The sequence below is a fragment of the Podarcis pityusensis genome (genome assembly GCF_964106645.2).
Source record: "Podarcis pityusensis genome assembly, chromosome: 15".
In the NCBI taxonomy this organism is placed as follows: Eukaryota; Metazoa; Chordata; class Lepidosauria; order Squamata; family Lacertidae; genus Podarcis; species Podarcis pityusensis.
The window spans coordinates 29,150,494-29,167,888 of NC_138040.1; the positions used below are offsets into that span (position 1 = coordinate 29,150,494).

The following is a 17,395-nucleotide window of genomic DNA, read 5'->3' on the forward strand; positions in this document are numbered from 1 at the left end:
GGGCAGCTGTGCTGTTGCATGGGGGCATTGCTGCATCCCTAGCAAGTTCATCCAGGGGTCTATATGGCCTGAACCTCTTTGAGGCAGCTTTCCTTGCCTGCAGACAACTCCCTCTATCTTTTAACCCCGAAACATCTGGCACCTGAAGAAGCCTCCTCTCCCTCCTTCAGGACCCACCCTCTCTTAATCTAGGCCTCCCTCCCCCACTAAGGCGTTGGGCATGGTGGGGAGACACCCACAGAACTAGCCAGGAGGAAACGGGACCTTTGGACTGGCAAAACCTGCAAAAGGAACCCCCACCCTCACCCCAAATGCCAACGCTTCAATTCCTACCCACCTCTCACTGCCCTCCCCCTTCTGACCCCCCCCCAGTTGTGCCCTACAGCTCCCAGCCCCCTTCACGGCAGGAGACATCCATCACACAATAGCCATATCTCTTAAAGTTGCTTTTTATTCGGCAAAAGAGAAGGAGAGGGGCACTGGACTGAGCAGGTGGGGATGGCGGTGGGAAGAAGAGGGGGAGAGAAGCTAGGTTTTCTTCCACTCCAGCCTGAGGTCTTCCAGCTGGGGTCTTAAGGGCGTGGGGAGGAGTTGCAACCCCTCCTTTCCCTGCTCACACCCCATAACCCACCCAGGGTTGTGGTGCCAAAATGTGGAATGGGAAAGGTCAGCGATAAATACCGAAGTGGGGAGGCAGTGCTTATTCAGAGGAACCCTGATCAGAGGGAAGAGGGAGGCCCAAAGGTCCAGGCAGGATCCTGGAAGGAGAGGGGCTGCCATGCTTCTCTCTAGGCGGCCTGCTGTTGCTGCCCCTTCTTCATCTCGTCCTCCACGGCCTTTTGCACACTGGCGATGAGGCCCTCCACGTAGGTCTTGAAGCTTTCCACGCTAGTGGGCAGTTGCTCACGCACCTTCTCCACCATGGGTCCGATCTTCTCCCGCAGGGCAGTGAAGTGCTTCTGGGCCTCGGCCTGAAACTCTCTCAACCTGGGGGCGCCCTGCTCCCGGAGCTCCTGCAGCTTCTGGCTCAGCCTCTGGCGCATCTCTTCGGCGTGGGGGGCCACCTTGGCACGCAGCTCGTCCACGTGGTCCCGCAGCTTGTCCCGCGCTTCCTCGGCCACTGGCCTCACCTTCTCCTGAATTGTCTCCAGGTTCTGGCGCACAATCTGCTTCACCTCCTGCTCAATGGGATCTGCCTTGGCCCGGAGAGCCTCTATTTCCTGGTGGAGCTTCTTGCTGAATTCATCAAAGTAGGGCTGGATATTGGCATTCACGCTTTCCAAGTGCTTCTTCAGCTCCTCCATCCCCTTTTCCCAGTGCACTTTCAGCTCTTGCTTCAGTTCTTCCATCTCGGGGGCTATTTCTTTGTGCAACTCAGCTAATATCTGGTGCGCCTTGTCCAATTTCGGAACCAGGCTTAGGCTACAGAGAGAGGGTGGGGAGACCAAGTTAGTGGGTGAAGGGAGGGCAGAGTTGGTGCCTAGACCTCTTGCTCCAGCCCAGAAGAAGGAGGGAGCACCTCTCCTCCAGAAGCACCAGCCAGTTTCAACCTCCTGTTCTGCTAAGGAAGGTCAGGGTCTCTGCTACCCCTTTATACAATGTGGAGCAGAAGCGAGGAAGCCACCCTCTGCTCTGGCCATTGGTGTTGTCTGAACCCAACACAGAGACCTGACAAAACTGCCTCCTCGCCCAATAGCAGCAGCAGCAGAAGCCAACATGAGCCAAGGCTGCGTCGATAAAAATATGGCATCTACTCATCCTTTATAAAAGGATTCCTCCCCCCACCCTGTCACATACACACCTCAGTTGTCTAATTTCATTTTTAAAAAATCTGTTTATAGGGTTCATACAAGGCATGTCTATTTAGCAGTTGCCTTAAAAAGTATATTTGAGGCTCCTCTTTCAGCTATGAATTTGTGATGCTGTTCAGTAGCCCAGCCGGGGTGGGGTGAGGCGGGTCATGCAATCCAGCCCCTCTAGATTTTGTGGGGCTGTCCCTCCCAGGGAAGGCCCCTGAGATCAGAGTGGATGTAAGGCACCGTCCGTTAAGAGTTTGGGTGTAATCTTCGATACCTCCCTCTCCATGGAGGCGCAGATTGCAGCTATAACAAAGGCGGCATTTTTTCATCTCCGCCAAGCTAAGCAGTTGGCTCCTTACCTCTCTCGCCCTGACCTAGCCACTGTGATCCACGCGACGGTCACCTCCAGACTGGATTATTGTAACTCGCTCTACGTGGGGCTGCCCCTGAGACTGACCCAGAAACTCCAGCGGGTGCAGAATGCCGCAGCGAGACTCCTTACGGGGTCTTCGCTGCGGGATCACATTCATCCGGTGCTATACCAGCTGCACTGGCTCCCGGTGGAGTACAGGATCAGGTTTAAGGTGCTGGTTTTAACCTTCAAAGCCCTATACGGCCTAGGACCCTCGTATCTACGGGACCGCCTCTCCTGGTATGCCCCACAGAGGAACTTACGGTCTTCAAATAAAAACATCTTGAAGGTCCCAGGCCTCAGAGAGGTTAGGCTGGCCTCAACTAGAGCCAGGGCTTTTTCGGCTGCGGCTCCAACCTGGTGGAACGCTCTGTCACAAGAGACAAGGGCCCTCCAGGACTTGACATCTTTCCGCAGGGCCTGCAAGACAGAGCTGTTCCACCAGGCCTTTCGTCAGGGCGCAGCCTGACTCCCTCCTTTGGCAATCTTTACAATACTTTAGTTTATGGTTGCCATCAATTTTGATTTTAATTAATTCTTTGATGTTTTTATAATGTTGCACTATTTTAGTGTTGTTAGCCGCCCTGAGCCCGGCTTCGGCTGGGGAGGGCGGGATATAAATAAAATTTATTATTATTATTATTATTATTATATCTGGCTTTTAGCCGGGGTGGGGGGAGGTCAGAGGTCGGTGCTACACCACAGTTCCATGAGGGTGAATGGAGATCTGGGGGACATGGGTTTGGAAAGGCCTCCACAGGTATCCACAAAGCCAGCCAGCCAGCCACTCCTCCCTGCCCCCGCTCCCTCACTGCACAGATGGAAAGCCCTCCTGAGGCAGAAGCATCATCTCCTGAGGAGATAAAGGGGAAGGAGCTTTGGCCACCCCAAAAGCCTGCAGCCTGCCAGTCTATTCCCTGCTTGCCCCTAAATTGCTACTCACTCTACTTCCTTGCCCCATTCAGAGTTATCCAGCTGAGTGATGGCTTCACGGAGACCAGTCCTGATGGTTTCTACGTAAACAGTGAGAGCGTCGTGCACACGCTCCAAGGGAGTTTGTTGGGGCTCATCTTGCTGCCAGAAGTGGCGGGCCTGGGTTCCTGCGTAAGAAATGCAATAATGGTTAGAGCCTAAGGGCAGAGTGTTTAGAAAGGGGCAGTCAGAAGCGAGCCAGGTCTCCCCAGTTCGGCCCTGCGAAGGCAGAGCCCACTCCTCTACGGCTACTCCTCCCTCCACCCACAAGCAGAGATTAGCGGAGATCGGAGCATGTCCTTCAGAGCTCATCCCCCCCAAGGTTCTTGGGCAGGAGTTGGGCTGCCTCAGGGAGAGCTGCCATTCCCTGCCCATGAGCACAGGGTCGAGGGGACTCACCTGTGAGGAACACCAGGGCCAGAGTCACTGTGATGGCTTTCATCTTGCAATGCGTTCCAACCTGGAGACTGCAGAAGGGGATCACGTCAGGCCAGAAGAATCCACAAAGATGTAGAAAAACAACAACAAAAGGATTTCTTGAGCTTTTCTCTCCCAAGACCAAGAAAGAGAGAAATTGGAAGTGAGGAGAAAAAGAGGCATGCTGAAGATTAAACAGAAGAGCCAATGGGAAGACCAGATCCAGCGGATCTTGCCAGTTCGCAAGCAACACAGAAGGACTAGTTACCATAAAGTCTTGCTTGTGGGCTTCCCTGGAGGCACCGGGCTGGCCATTTTGAGAAGCAGCCGGATTCGAGGTGAGGTGGGCTCCCCTTGGCATGACCCCATAGGGCAGCTCTTTCTGCCCTTAAGCAAGAATTGCTGCACACAAGATCTGCTACGTCCACCTAGCCCAGCAGCAGCAGCAAGATGCCCAGAGATGCTTCCCAAGCTGGGGCACCTGCTCATTGGAAGAGTCCAATGAGCTTCCCTTCCAAAGGTATACACCCCAAGGTATCCATTGATATATCCAAGAGGAAGCCCCAGGCAGAACAACCAAGTCAGCCTTTGCCAACCTGGTGGTGCCCTCCTGATGTGCTCAGGCTGCTGTGCTAGCTGGTGCTGATGGGATCTGTGGTCCAAAACATCGGGTGGGCACCGGGGAGTTGGCAAAGGCTGATCAAGAAAGAAATGGAGAGGCAACTTCTCTGCAGGGGAAGCAAAGTCTTTTCAAAGAGCTTTGAGAGAGGGAGAGAGAAGAGAGAGAGAGAAGGAGAGAAAGAGAGAAAGAGAGAGAGAAGCAAGCCATAGTACCAGGAGAGGCCCAGATTCTTACCAGTCCTTTCAGCGTCTGCTGCTTCGTGTGACCGATCCTTCTCAGCGGTGGCTATTTATACCAGAGGTGGTTGTTTATTGCTGAAGATAAGTCAAAGCTGTAAATGGGGAATTCACTCCCAAGTCGTGACTATGTGGCGCTTAGAGTTCAAGGATCAAACACACATCCCCAGGGGGAACGCGCACGATCAAGGAGCAACAGGGGCCTGGCAAGGGACTCCGGAACAAACACAGAAGCTGGGCCTGGGGCCAGCTCTCTGACCCAGATTTGCACTTGTGGGCAGAACAGGAACCCCATGGACCCTCTGCTCAGCTGGGCAGCCGCCAAGGAAGGAGATTTGCAAGGCTCCTGTTGTTGTTCCCAAGTGGTTTGAGGACTCTGTCCTCGGTGCCTTTAGCAATAACTTCAGGAGAACAACTCTGTGACCTGAAGCCTCCCAGCATGGACCAGGCAAGCCTTTAACAACAGGCCAATAACTGGGGTTGTTCTCCTTTGCTGGGGAGCCAGCGTGCGAGGAAAGTTGTACCTACCGTAAGCTGCTTTCTATCCTAGCCCCCCACTTCCCCAGGCGAAACCTCACCTCTCTTGACAAGGACAAACATCAGAGAAAGTGGCTGACTTGGGCCTGGCTGAAAGTGATGGTGGGGGTTCACACACTGGAACGCTTCCCCATACACAAGAGGAAGAAAAAGGGTTTTGCACACAGCAAATGGGCAGTTATTGGGGAGAAGGGCTCTTGCTTCCAGCAAGTGCCTGATTATTTTTCTTTGGAGTGCAAAACATCTGGACAGAGCCAGGTTAGGGAAAGCAGCTCTATGGGAAGAACCACCACAGCCGTAGAGGGTTGTTCCAAATACGTCTGAGGCTCTATCTACACCAAGAAAACCTCCTGACTCCACTAAGAGAGTAACTGCAATCTGAACACATTGTGCAGACTCAAGCATTTGGATGCATTTGCTCATTCTGCCTACTTCATTCTTGGATTGCTGGCCCCAGGGAGATAATGTGGATTATCTTTGCCCCACCCTCTGACCTTAACACAGTCTCCATAACACAGGAGTCTCCTTAACACAGGAAACTGCCTTATACCAGATGAGACTTTGTCATGGCGTGATACGGTCTACTCCAGCCTTCCCCAACCTGACGTGTTCCAGAAGTTGTCGAACTGCAACTCCCATCAGCCACAGCCAGGAAGGTCAAGGGTGATGATGGGAATCACTGTCCAAAACACTGAGGAGGCTGGTGTCCTCTGATTGGGGTTTTCTAGGATCTTAGGCAGGCAAGGGTCTTTCTGATCATTTTTCAAACTTGATGATACCAGAGATTGACCTACTGTGGGCAGAGCAAGTGATCAGCCAGAGTTATGACCCATCCCACGACTTTTGAGATTCCATCTCATTGTTCAAGGTTGGAAAGGCCTGAAAATTGCCTTCCCAACTTAATGGAATGCGCTCCCCCAAGGGAGGCCCACCTGGTGCCAACCTTGCCATCCTTTTGTTTTCTTGGGCATTGAGGCAGCACCAATGATACAGTATTGTGCTGTTTTTAATATGCTGACGTGATTGTATCACTGTTATGTTTTACTTAGTTGCAAATCACTTCAGGACTTTATTCAGTGTGAAGCAATACATGCATCCAATAAACCTCCCTGAGAGTGCTGGATTTTACATCAGATAGGAAGGCTGGTGACTGTGTGGTGCAACTGAATGCATGAAATTCTGGGCATGGCTTTCTCTGCCATGGGAGGGCGGAGCCTGATTACATGAAACCTCCACAAAAGTGGGGCTGCCACTCATCTTAGAATTCACAGTGCCAGGAAACCTGTCTCCAGAGGGAGGGGGAGTTACTCTCCAGAAGACGAGAAACACATCCTGACTCTGTTTCCAGACATGTCTTAGTCTGTTGGAGCAAAAGCCAAGTCTAAGGGCACCATAAAGACTAATAATCCCTATCAGCTAGCACCATTTTGCATGTGTCCCTTTACTGCCATGCCATCAAGAGTTTTGATATCTATGGCACCTTTGAGGCTGGGGACACAGGAGATAACAGCAAGGAAAACTCTGCCAGCCTTTTAGCTGAAGCCCATACACATCAGAGCAGCCTTACTGAGGACTGCAGCTGTAGTTCCATCATCTGCAGAGCATAGGAAGCTGCCTTCTACTGAGTCAGCCCCTTAAGGTCCAGCCAGCTCCATATAGTCAGCACTGGCTGGCAGCAGCTCTACAATGTCTCAGACAAGGGACAAGATGCATACAAGGAACCCCCTATCCAGACTTTCTGGAAGAGAAATCCAAGTAAACCCATTTGGGCACTGTGCTCCATTCTTAGCCTCCCACCCTGGGAATGAATCAGCAGGACTCACTGGGGGAGGAGAATGAAGCAATGGTGACACCAGCCCATTCGCTTGCAAGCCCATCGCCCAAAGAAATGTGACTGAGGTTGTGGAGGCTCTGCTTGGAATCCAAGCCCAGGACTATCAAAAAGACAAAAATGCTGCTCTTGTATCAGCCAGCTTGGCTTTAAAGGACAAACAACTTTTCTGGTGGAAGCAAATATCTCCTCAGGGAGCACAAATTGCCACTGGATGCCACCAGACTAAAACTCTCAACAGGACCTGACCTTAGCTAATCACTCCTTGGCATGCCATTTTCAGACAGAAATGCTCACATTATGGCACCCCCTCAAAGGGAGATGCTGAGCAGATACACACCAAGGTGCATTCTATGCCCGCTTCCTCTAGGTCATGAGCAGCGTGCAGCAGGAGGGTCTTTTGATACTAACCCTGGTGATGGGATGCAATGGAGGAGGCAGGTGGGGCCCTGCGATGATACAGGTTTGGGAAACGCTGTGCTAGAAAATTCAAGCTGGGAGCTTTTGCTTGCAAAGAAGATGCTCTGTCACTGAGTCCCTTCCCTCTCGCCTGAAGCTCTACTGATCCTGAAGTATGCAAGGACCCAAACATGGGCTTGCGCTGCTGCCAATGCAGCACATGGTCAGAACACGAAAGGGTCCTCTGCCTAAGGAGGGTCTCCAGCCATCACTGCCACTTGTTCAGGGACAATCCCGGCTTAAGGCACCACCACTCCCCAACCCTGGACACAACAGCAAGAGAAAAGCCAGACCAGAGCTGCTGAGAGCCAATCATAATCATGGGTTTATTTGTCATGATCCCACGTCCAACTAAGTTACTAGTTGCAAGATGACCCACCGAAAACAAACAAACAAACGGAAAAAAACTGAACTAAGATTTTGCTGAAAATCTGGGGAGTTTGTTTGTGTGGGTTCTTGTTTTTAGTCCAACATAAATGAGAAAAAATACTTTGGACATTTCCCCCAAAACAGAAATAATAGCAAAGTATATGATACATTCAACATATACTGCGAGTATTGATTACTACAATACAAAGCAATGATTAAAAACAAAAGAATCCCCCCCCTGCAAAAACAAAAAAACAAAAACAAAAAGTGATACTGCAAAACAGCATAGCCAGGCCAGTCCCTGCACGGCGGTTTGCTTGGAGGGCGGCTGATGCTGCTGTCATCTCTCAGGATCATGTAAACAGAAGGAAAAACCAAAGCAAGAGTCCAAAGCCAGGCCAGAGGAGGCTTTCGGTGCCTTTTGGCCCCTCCCAGTGGCAGGAGGGAGCAGTGAGCAGCCCTCAATTCCCCCTGCCCCTCCATGGCCCACTCTTCTTCCCTGGTAAGCGAGTCCCCCGCCTCAGTGGAACCGCGGCCACAATCCAGCCTGGAGGAGGAGGAGGAGCAGGAAGAGGCTTCCCCCCACCATCGCTTGCACATCTTGGTATACAGATGCTGCTGGAAAGGTGAGAACGAGGAACAGGAGGATGATGATGGTGATGATGACGATAGCAAAAGAACCTCAGCCATGCTGGTCTCACACTTCTTCTGTGCAAATTCAGGAGGGCTGCATTGATATATATATTTATGTATATATTTAATCCTTTTAAAAAATTCTTCCAAAAAGAGTCAGTAATAGGGATTCTCTGTTGCAGCTTTGTCAAAAGTTCCAAAGGCAGAAAAGATGACACGAGAGACTCCCCGGAGGCCCAGCCGCTGGAGGTGCCCCAGACCCTGGACCAGTCACAGAAAACAAGTTCCTCAAGGGCTGAGAGCAAGGGAGAGACGGTCTCTGCGGCAACGCCAGGGGCACCACCGCTGCCACACTGGAGAAAAGCCAATACTGGGAGGAAGATGGGGGAGGGGCAAGCAGCAACGTGGGGCGGGGTAGAAGGGGAGGGGCAAAATGCATCCTGCCTTTTATTAACAATTAATTTATTATTAATAATAATAACAACAACAATAATAAAACATTTACCAAAACAAATTCCTACATGATCTGAAGGGAAAGCAAGTTAAAAACAAGAACCAGGTTTTCTCGAAACAAAGGGGAAAAGGGGAAAAAAGAAGAAGTAGTAGCACATGGAATTAAATGGGGGGGGGGGGAGATGTACAAAAAAAGAGAAACGGAAGAAAGGACAGAGTGACAAAATTTAAAACAGAAAGGCTGACAGAGGAGAGACACACAAAAGCAATATTGCACCACTGCGGTGGGGGGGGGAGGGGGCGCAAATGGCCAAGGGGTGGGAGGCAAGCGATGCATGGAAGGCAGACGTGGAGGCTTGGCTCTCGGCCCCTCCGCAAGCACAGCCCCCGCCACCCCCACCAGCCCCCTGGCCTGGAGGGGCCACTGCAAAGGCAGATCATGAAGAGGCACCGTCCAAAACAGCTGCTTATTGCTTGCGGGTGGGCAGAGCTCCTCTCCCCTTCTGCCACCAGGTTTTCCAGGCAAGGCTGGCTGCCCCCTCCCCCGGCACCTGCCACTGACTGTGAAGGGGGGGCCCTCCAAGCCGGCAGCTGCCCTCGAACTGCCCCCTGCAGCTTCTGTGCGAGGGGGGTGCTCTGGTCCTTCCAGAATGGCTGGCGTCACAGGCAAATATGGCAATAATGAACATCCGAAAGGAACAAGCACACTGTTGAACCAACGAGGAGGTTGAGGAGGAGGAGGAGGAGGAGCCGCCACAAGATTTCCGTCAAGGAGAAACGGGACGGCCATTTGGCGCAACGCTGCGAGATACTGTTGGTTTGAAATGGACCTTTTTGTTTCAAAGCTGTACATACCCCTGCCGGAAAATGAGAGAGACAAAGAGAGGGGAGTGGGTGGCAGGAATACTAGACACTTGCCTACATGGCTACACAGAGGACCTTCACCAAGCCTTTCTTGTGCCCCACGCTGCTCCACACTCCCGCTGCCAGGCATAAAACCGGCTGGCCTAGCAAGGCCCTCTTGGTAATGGATTCAGGAGCAGGAACAGCTCACTGGGAAGCCAGAGAGAGCCCAGAGCTCTGCCCCTTCCCAAGGGCAGCAGTGAGCAGTGCACCTTTCGCACTCTGAGCCTACTAAGCCTCTTGGCCTCTGAGCCAGGAATGCGACACCCAACCTCGGATGCCCCAGGGACGCAGACACAATATTTCCTCATGCCTGGCTCTTCTGCCTGCAAGGTCCCGAGACTTGCGGCTGGTCCAGAGAGAGCTCTGCTCAGCTCCAGCAGCAGCAGCAAACAGATAGGCCCACCCCTGCAGAAACTTTGGATGTGGCGCTTGCTTCCCCAGTGAGCACGGTGTAGTGCAGGTCCAGGTAGTGGGCAGACCAACATTAAAAAGGAGGGTACTCCCCCCCCCCATCCCTTTTCCTTCATGGAAAGGGTCCATGCATCTCCCCAGTGCCTGGCACAGGTTTGGACTCAAATGCTACTTACTGTAGCCTGCCTAATCTCTAGACCCCAGCCTGCTCCATCCCAAAGGGCACCTCTGGGTGCTTGTAACTCAGCAGGACGTCAGTAATACACGTGGAAGAGTAACAAGAGGTGTTTAGATGCTGGTTGCCATCTGCTAGGTTCAGGTGCTCTTGACCTTCCAAGTTCTCTCCACAGTCTGCAAAACCAAAGACAAGGGAAGCTGAAGTGAGAGCTCAGGCAAGGTCTGGAAGTGTGCGTTTGGCTCCAAGATTTAGGAGCCACAGGGCATGCCAAGTGCAGCATGCCCCAGGCCCCAGGGAGAGAGGGCTGCAGCTCAACCCGGAAAGCTTAACAAAGGATCCCGCTGTCCCATCTAGATGTTCAACCTGGTTCCTAGTGCGAGAAGGGTGGAGTTGTTAATGTGCCCGTTCCCACTCCAGGCCCACAGACACAGAGCACTCACAGATGCTCCCCACCTCTCAAATCCAGAACTGTCTCTGTCTCGCTTTCCTGGGCCAGGCCAAGCAAGCGGGTCCCTCTGCCCAGCCCTAAGTCAGATGCCTTTGGCTGGACATGCAAAGAGGCACCACCTGGCGGCGCTGGAGGCTCCAAGCACTCACCTTCTTCACTCTCCCCATCATGGAGCGGCTGGCTGCCCATGAGGGAAGATTGGCTGAGCACAGCGTCGGACATGCGGGCAGAGCTGAGCGCCTTCCCTGCCATTAGGCTCATGCCCGGCAGAGTGTCCTGTTGCACCTGCAGGGAGCAGAAAGGAAAGGCTCAGAGACCTGCAAGGGGCACTGCTAAAGAATGAGAAGGAAGAGGCTGGCCAGAGGAGGTGGGACCAGGGCCTTCACCTCCACCACACCATAGAACAGGTGTGTCACCTTGACACAGGGGGCCCCCACCCCCACCAACACCCCTCTCCCCAACATACGTAGGCATCTTCACTGTTTTGAATGGTGTGGTGTCTCTGCAAAGGCCGGGATCTGTGATGCACACCAGGAATCGGCCTTGTGGGATAACCCTCTGGCCCATCTGCATCTGGCATCTCCACGTGACCAGGAGAGCTTCTTTCCATGCAACCTGTGGCCATGGAGTCTTTGTGGGAAAGGGAGAGAGAGAGAGACAAAAGAGGAGGGAGGGGAAAGACCATTATGTCCCTTCAAAGGCACCCATTCCCCAACCACAAGTACCCTAAAATCCTTCTGGCTCAGGCCGTAAGTACAACGAAAGAGAACCCCCTTTTCATTCCCCTTTCTCATTCACTGCACATTCTTTCCATCAAGACATTCATGGGAATTACCCCATTTTTATCCTCACAATGGCCCTGCGACAGAGCACAACCGGCTCAGAGCCAACCTGCCAATCACAACACACACACCCTCCTCTTTGATTCTCAGCAACAGCAGCAGGAGAGCCACTTCCTGGTATGAAACCACGCTTTGCGTAGACTCTCTGCGGCACAGCCTGTGGAGATGCCCCTGGATATGAGAGGAGCTGAGAGCCAACTGCAGCTCCTTGGTGGACTCTACACAGCACCCCAAAACAAAAAAGGCAGCCTTCTCTCTCTCATGTGTGGGACACCTGCTGTTGGACACACAGTTGTGCAAAGACCCACAAGCAGCTCCTGTTCACTGCAGTGGAGCCTGTGCAGGAGATCCTTCCCCAACAGGCATAAAGTGCGCAGCTCAGGCCCACAAGGCACAGCCCGCTTCCTGGCATGGGCCCACCTTCCCCCATTTCCACACAGTGGAGACATGCAGTGGAACGATTCCAAAGGGCGGTGCTCCTCGTTCCAAAGGGGCCAGGCCAAAGATCAACTGCTGACAAAATTGTTGTTCTTGCAGGGTGTAAAGGCTGTCCTTTATCACCTCAGGAGCCACCACCCACAGGGCACAGAAAGGGCTACTAGCAGGCAGCACTGTAGGCAGATGGGAGGCATCTGCACAGCACAACGTCCTCACCTGTGTCTCCCCCAAAGCTCTTTCCTCGGGCCTAAGGTGCAACAAGCCCTGGCTCTGGCCAATGAGTAGGAGGCATGGAGGTGGCCTTCTTGTCAGAACTAGGATTCCGTATGGAAACCAGGGAGAGGAGGGGAAACACTCTTTTGGGCTACCCCCCCCCCGACTGTTTTCAGCCCAGCTTGCTGTTTTAAAGGACTCTTAAACTTTCAGAACTGGTGCTTAAGCATACTTTCCCCCTCCTCCCTCCCTATCCCTTTTTCTTTTTTTGTGTTGTGCCTTTTAGAATGCAAGGGGCAGTGGCTGTGGGTTTTTAAAAATAAATAAGTAAATAAAAATCTGTAAGCTGCTCTGGGAGCCTTTTCAGCTTGAGAGAGGATAAAAAAGGACTTTAAATAAATATTTAGCCAGGATTTCACAATCCCAAAGAGTACCCAGGACTCCCGTCTATCACACCACTCTTTCTATATGTAGCTGCAAAGCTGGAGTCAGTTTAACTTTCCTGGAAAAACAAACAGAGGATGCTTCAGGCAGGAGAGGGGAAATATGGCCGACTCTGCCACCAGAGAGGCCTCTGTCCTCCTTCCTGCTGCTCCTCCAAATGGAGGACCTCCAATGACCAGCTGCCTGCCCCTGACATCTGCTAGATCTTGCAGCAGCATCCCATTGCCACCACCAAAATGAGCAGCAGGCCATATTTGGCCAGAGCAGGACAAGGCAAGGAAGAGAAATAGGGTCCTGATCAGGGTGCTCTCATCCAGCCCTGGAGCCAGGCAGGTGGAAGGCAACACACATGAGCTCTTAGCTCGGCTGAGGAGGCAAATGTGAAGCCTGGCTTGCTTGCTTTCCTTCCCCTGGGCCACTGTCCCATGCACTGAGAGCACCAAGAAGATCCTTCTCCTCCTGAGCAAATTCACCCCCATACCAACCCTGTGCCACAAATACTTCTGGAAGCATTTGCTTGCTGCCAGAATGCCGACCTGCCTATACTCTTAATCCCCTGAACTGGGGTGGGGGGGGGGGGCAAGGCACCACCATTCACACAAGGTCAATCCTTCTATACCAACTTGGAAAATGGCTCTGTGGTATTTACCTTGCTTGCCCTCCCATTTCACAGATGGGAATGATTAAGACCAAGAGAGGATGGTGGCTCAACGCAGAATCCATGTGAGTTCCCAGCTCAGCTGGGCCTTGAGCCTGCCTCTCCCAGAGCCAATCCACTGAACTGCCATTAACTCAAGCAGCAAGTGGGAGGACCCTAGATGATCAGAAGAGATCAGCTGGACAAGGGCAATGACTCTTCTGGTCCCGATGCCTCTTAATGATCTCACAAGGAATGTATGAAGGCAGCAGCCCCCTGCTGCTGTTACTCCTCAGAAGATATTATCAGAAGGCAGGCAGGCTCTAAATTTGAGGTTTCCCTTTGTTGGCATTTCCTCTCCTGCAGGCTCCATGGATTTGTCTAACCCCCTTTGAAAGCCACGGGCCATCATGACACCCTGTGGCAGCTGATTCCATAAATTAGTGATGTCCGGTGCGAATAAGCCCCATTCCCCCCTCCAACCACCACCCTGTCCATGCCCGTAAGCCATGGGAGCCTGCCTTGCTCTCCTCCCACCTGCCCATCCTCCATCAAGACAGGTGCCACTTGCAGAGCAGCATGTGAAGGCGGCCTGCTCAGCAACCCAGGTCCTATTCCTCAGAGTTTCTTGCCTCTTTCTGCCCCCTGCCCATCCAGGCCAGCCCCACCCAACCGGCCACCCAACAGTGCCCTGTTCTGTGTCCCGGGCAGGGCCTGGCCTTACCTCTACCGGGCACCTTATTCCGACTGAAGGTGGCGGCTGGCTGGTGCCTGTAGTGGTGCGCTCCCAATTCCTGCTCCTGCTTGGCAGTCCCAAACAAAGCGTCTGGGTCCCCAGGACCACCGGCACTTAAGAGCAGTGGAGCCTCGTGGCAAGCTTTGGTCTTATTGCCTGGGAAGCTGTCCCGTTCCCCTTCACACACGCAGTCCACTTCCTCCTCCATGCTCTCCGAGTGGACCAAGGTGGGCTGGTGAGCGTACCCGTGGGCCGGCACCGAGGCTGGCGCCTGCTGGATACATTCGTGCGCCCTCACTTTCAAGAGGTGCTGGGGACTGGTGTGGTGGTGGTGGTGGTGGTGGTGGTGATGGTGAGGGTGGTGGTACGTGTCAGTGTTCTGATAAGGCAAAGACAGAGCCTGGCGCTCTGACAGTTTCTGGGCCACGCTGGTAGCCACATGTCCGCTCTCCCCTTGGCTCATGTGCCGAATCAGCTCCTGGAATTCCTGCTGCTGCTGCTGCCGCCGCTTGATGAGCTGTGCCACCTCGGCCTGGGGCAACCGCAGGTCCGTGTGGCCGGTGAGTGAGTGCCGGGGCGAGAGCAGGCCCTGCAGGATGTGTGGGACTTGCTGGTGCCGGCTGTAGTCTGGCGGGGTGGGGGACAGCAGCGCCTGCTGCAGGGCTGACGTGGCGTAGTGCTGCTGCTGATGAGCGCTCTGGGAGAAGTTGGGGAACTGCTCCACCTGCGGAGGGAAGCCCACTGCTGTAGCTGGGCTGTAGCTGCTTGGAGGGACACGGGCCTGCTCCGGAAACAGGTGGGGGTGCAAGTGCACCTGGTCGTAGCCAGTTGATGGATACCTGTGCGGATTGAGAGACAGAGAGAGAAGGAAGGAAGGAAGCACTTTAGGAGCACAGAAGACACTCTAGGGAACTGTGCCTCAAGTGCTTTGTGGCCCAGAAGGAGGATTTGGGCTGGTCTTCAGCAGCAGCCAGCCAGTTGGCCCAGAAAGAAGAGATGACCTCATCACTTCCACAACCCACATCATCCAGCCTCAGGACAGAGAAAAAGTTCCATTCAGAGACAGCCTGGCTAATAATCATTGCTCAGCTGCCACTCTGCCCATCTACCCAACCCTTTTTCGAAACCTACTTAAGCAAGATGTCATCACCACCTGCGGACCCCACAAACGGACCAGGCCTAGCCTGGGAGAGAAGCACTGCGGTCCAGGGAGGACACCACTTGGGAATCTCACACTCTGCGTAGCTGCTAGCCAGGCCAACTGTGAATTGGCACACATAACACCCCAAGACTACCCCATTGTTGCCATAGCCATACCTGTGCGATTCTGCGTTGTCCGCGCTGAGCTGCTTGGAGAGGGGCCTGTGCCCGTAAGTCAGGGAGGCCATCAGACTGGCACGATGGTGCATCTGCAGCTGATTGGCACTGGCGGGGGTGGGCATGCCCCGCCCAGCCTGCAAGAGGCTGCCGCCCATCCCATCTCCTGGCTCCTGCACTTGGATGGCTACCGGTTGCCCCTGCACTTGCTGCGGCATGCCCATGCAGGAGAGGGCCACATTGGGGGGAGGTGAGCAACTGCCCGACTGCTGGAAGATGGCGCTGTGAGAGGGCATCCCTTGGAACTGCGACGGCGAGGCTGCACCTGCGAAATGGAAGCCTTTCCATTAACTGCCTTGGCTGGGATTCACAATGGCTACTCTCTGTGTAAGCAGGGAGGAGGGCTTCTTTGTCCACCATTTCAGGAAACAACTGTGATTGCTCACTCATCCCTTAACTGAGTTCTAATGGTGAAGGTGGCAGACTGCCTAACCTGGGACTCTCCCAGCTAGCTGGAGCAAGCAACCCCCGGCGGGGATGGGGACAAAACCAAAATGCAGCTCGGCAGGAGAAAGATGCTGATGGCACTTACTGTGGCTCTGGAGCATGCTGCTGCTGACTGGAGGGGGGCTGCTGTCCGTTTGCCTGAAGAGATGGTTGCTGGGATGGTTTGGAGGTGGGCTGGAGGGCTGGATCCGTAACCTACACACACACAAGCACATCAGGTATGTTCATGTCACCATAGAAAATTGCCAGCACAGGCCTAATGGCGTCAACGTAAGGGCGAGCCAGGCAATCTGTAAGTTTTTATGGCATATCAGCACCCAGGCTATATTGCACAATACACTGGATTACGTTGCCAGAAAGTGAGAAGGCAAGAGCAGGCCTAGGTAAAACACACCACCATTGCCTTGGTCAAAGCTTACCTATAGCATGAAGTGGAAGAAGGGTGGGGTAGGGGACTGACATTGGAAGCAGCTGGGAAAGGGGCTTTCTCACTTGGCCAATGCCCCAACAGGCCTGTCATTCCCCAGCCTTTGCTATGAGGCAGTCCTTGCAGGGACTACAACCTTTTCCTGAAAAGAATGCAATAGACAACCTCCCAGCTGAGAAGGCGCCTGTCTGTCTAAAAAAAAAAAAAGCACTTTTCTGAGTCTTCCATCTAAACTTAAGCACCTCTCCTTTTTTGCCTCTCAGCTTCACAAATGCAGCTACAGCAGGCCAAAGCGCCTAGGCTGATCAAGCTGAGACTGGGTCCCTTTGAGCAAGAAGGTGCCAACACTTTCCTGCAAGGCACGGAGAAGGCTTGAGGCCTACCAACTGCAGGAGCTGTTCCTTACCTCTGAAGCTGGTGAGTGAGCAAAGCAGGCTGGCTTTCTCCAGGAGCTTGCAGTGGCGGAGAAGGCTGAGGAGGGCGGACACAATCCTGCACACCACACAGGAAAGAGGAAACAAAGAAGAGTGCTGGTGAGCAGCGACATCCGCAGAACACTCTGAGAGCACTCTGCAAAATGGGGGCAAAGCAGCCCCATGGAGCCAAGCTATGCCAAGGCGTTCAAGCAACTCTCTTCCTGGCTGCCTCAGAGAAAGCAACCTGTCAGACATTGGCCCAAAGGGCTGGCAGCTGAAGCTCAGGAACGGAGAGAGAGGCTGCTGGCACTTACTGGCTCTGGAGCCTGCTGCTGCTGACTGGGGGGGGGGGGGGGTGGAGAGCTGAAAGGGCAGAAGGACTACCTGGGAAGGAACTGCAACTCTCCAGGTTGCCCTATCTAAAGAAAGAGAGCCAAGTGGAGTTGGTTCAATCTCTGGCAGCACAGCATCTCCAGCTAAAGCTGGTAAAGATCCTTGCCTGAAACCCTGGCAAGCCTCTAACAGCCAGTGTAGATAATACTCGGCTAGATGGACCAATATTCTGAATTGCTGTAAGGCAGCTTCCTGTGTTCCTGATACTGACCAATAGGGAGGAGCATTTCAGCACTAGACAACTCTCTCTCTCTCTCTCTCTCTCTCTCTCTCTCTCTCTCCCACCCACCCCAATGAACCACAGTGGAAGCGCTTGAGCTGACAAGACAGAGTTTTCACTTG

At 53.4% G+C, this 17,395-nt stretch overlaps 2 protein-coding genes across 3 annotated transcripts in view; both read right to left on the reverse strand.

Annotated features, from left to right (window-relative positions):
* Positions 1-435: 435 nt before the first annotated feature.
* Positions 436-4,574, reverse strand: APOA1 (apolipoprotein A1). The gene is made up of 4 exons (XM_080983696.1): positions 4,457-4,574; positions 3,583-3,650; positions 3,155-3,311; positions 436-1,422 (listed from the first exon to the last, which is right to left on the reverse strand). The coding sequence occupies exons 2-4, from the start codon at positions 3,623-3,625 to the stop codon at positions 789-791; spliced, it is 834 nt and encodes a 277-aa protein (XP_080839822.1). The 5' UTR covers positions 3,626-3,650; positions 4,457-4,574; the 3' UTR covers positions 436-788.
* Positions 4,575-7,587: 3,013 nt separating this feature from the next.
* Positions 7,588-17,395, reverse strand: part of SIK3 (SIK family kinase 3) — a 99,638-nt gene continuing 89,830 nt past the window's right edge. For both annotated transcript variants that reach the window (XM_080983394.1, XM_080983393.1), the window contains 8 exons: positions 16,651-16,736; positions 15,903-16,012; positions 15,311-15,635; positions 13,982-14,832; positions 11,150-11,313; positions 10,833-10,968; positions 10,234-10,408; positions 7,588-9,597 (listed from right to left, as the gene is read on the reverse strand). In XM_080983394.1, the coding sequence (XP_080839520.1) occupies positions 10,251-10,408; positions 10,833-10,968; positions 11,150-11,313; positions 13,982-14,832; positions 15,311-15,635; positions 15,903-16,012; positions 16,651-16,736 (1,830 nt within the window). In that variant the 3' untranslated portion in view covers positions 7,588-9,597; positions 10,234-10,250. The remainder of the gene's footprint in view (positions 9,598-10,233; positions 10,409-10,832; positions 10,969-11,149; positions 11,314-13,981; positions 14,833-15,310; positions 15,636-15,902; positions 16,013-16,650; positions 16,737-17,395) is intronic.

What these genes read in the sequence shown, in the direction of transcription:
- APOA1 (XM_080983696.1), bottom strand. Translation starts at nt 3,625, where the DNA reads ATGAAAGCCATCACAGTGACTCTGGCCCTGGTGTTCCTCACAG. An exon ending in GGCCCTGGTGTTCCTCACAG is followed by an intron (nt 3,312 to 3,582) that starts GTGAGTCCCCTC and finishes TTTCTTACGCAG; the next exon opens with GAACCCAGGCCCGCCACTTC. An exon ending in GAATGGGGCAAGGAAGTAGA is followed by an intron (nt 1,423 to 3,154) that starts GTGAGTAGCAAT and finishes CTCTCTCTGTAG; the next exon opens with CCTAAGCCTGGTTCCGAAAT.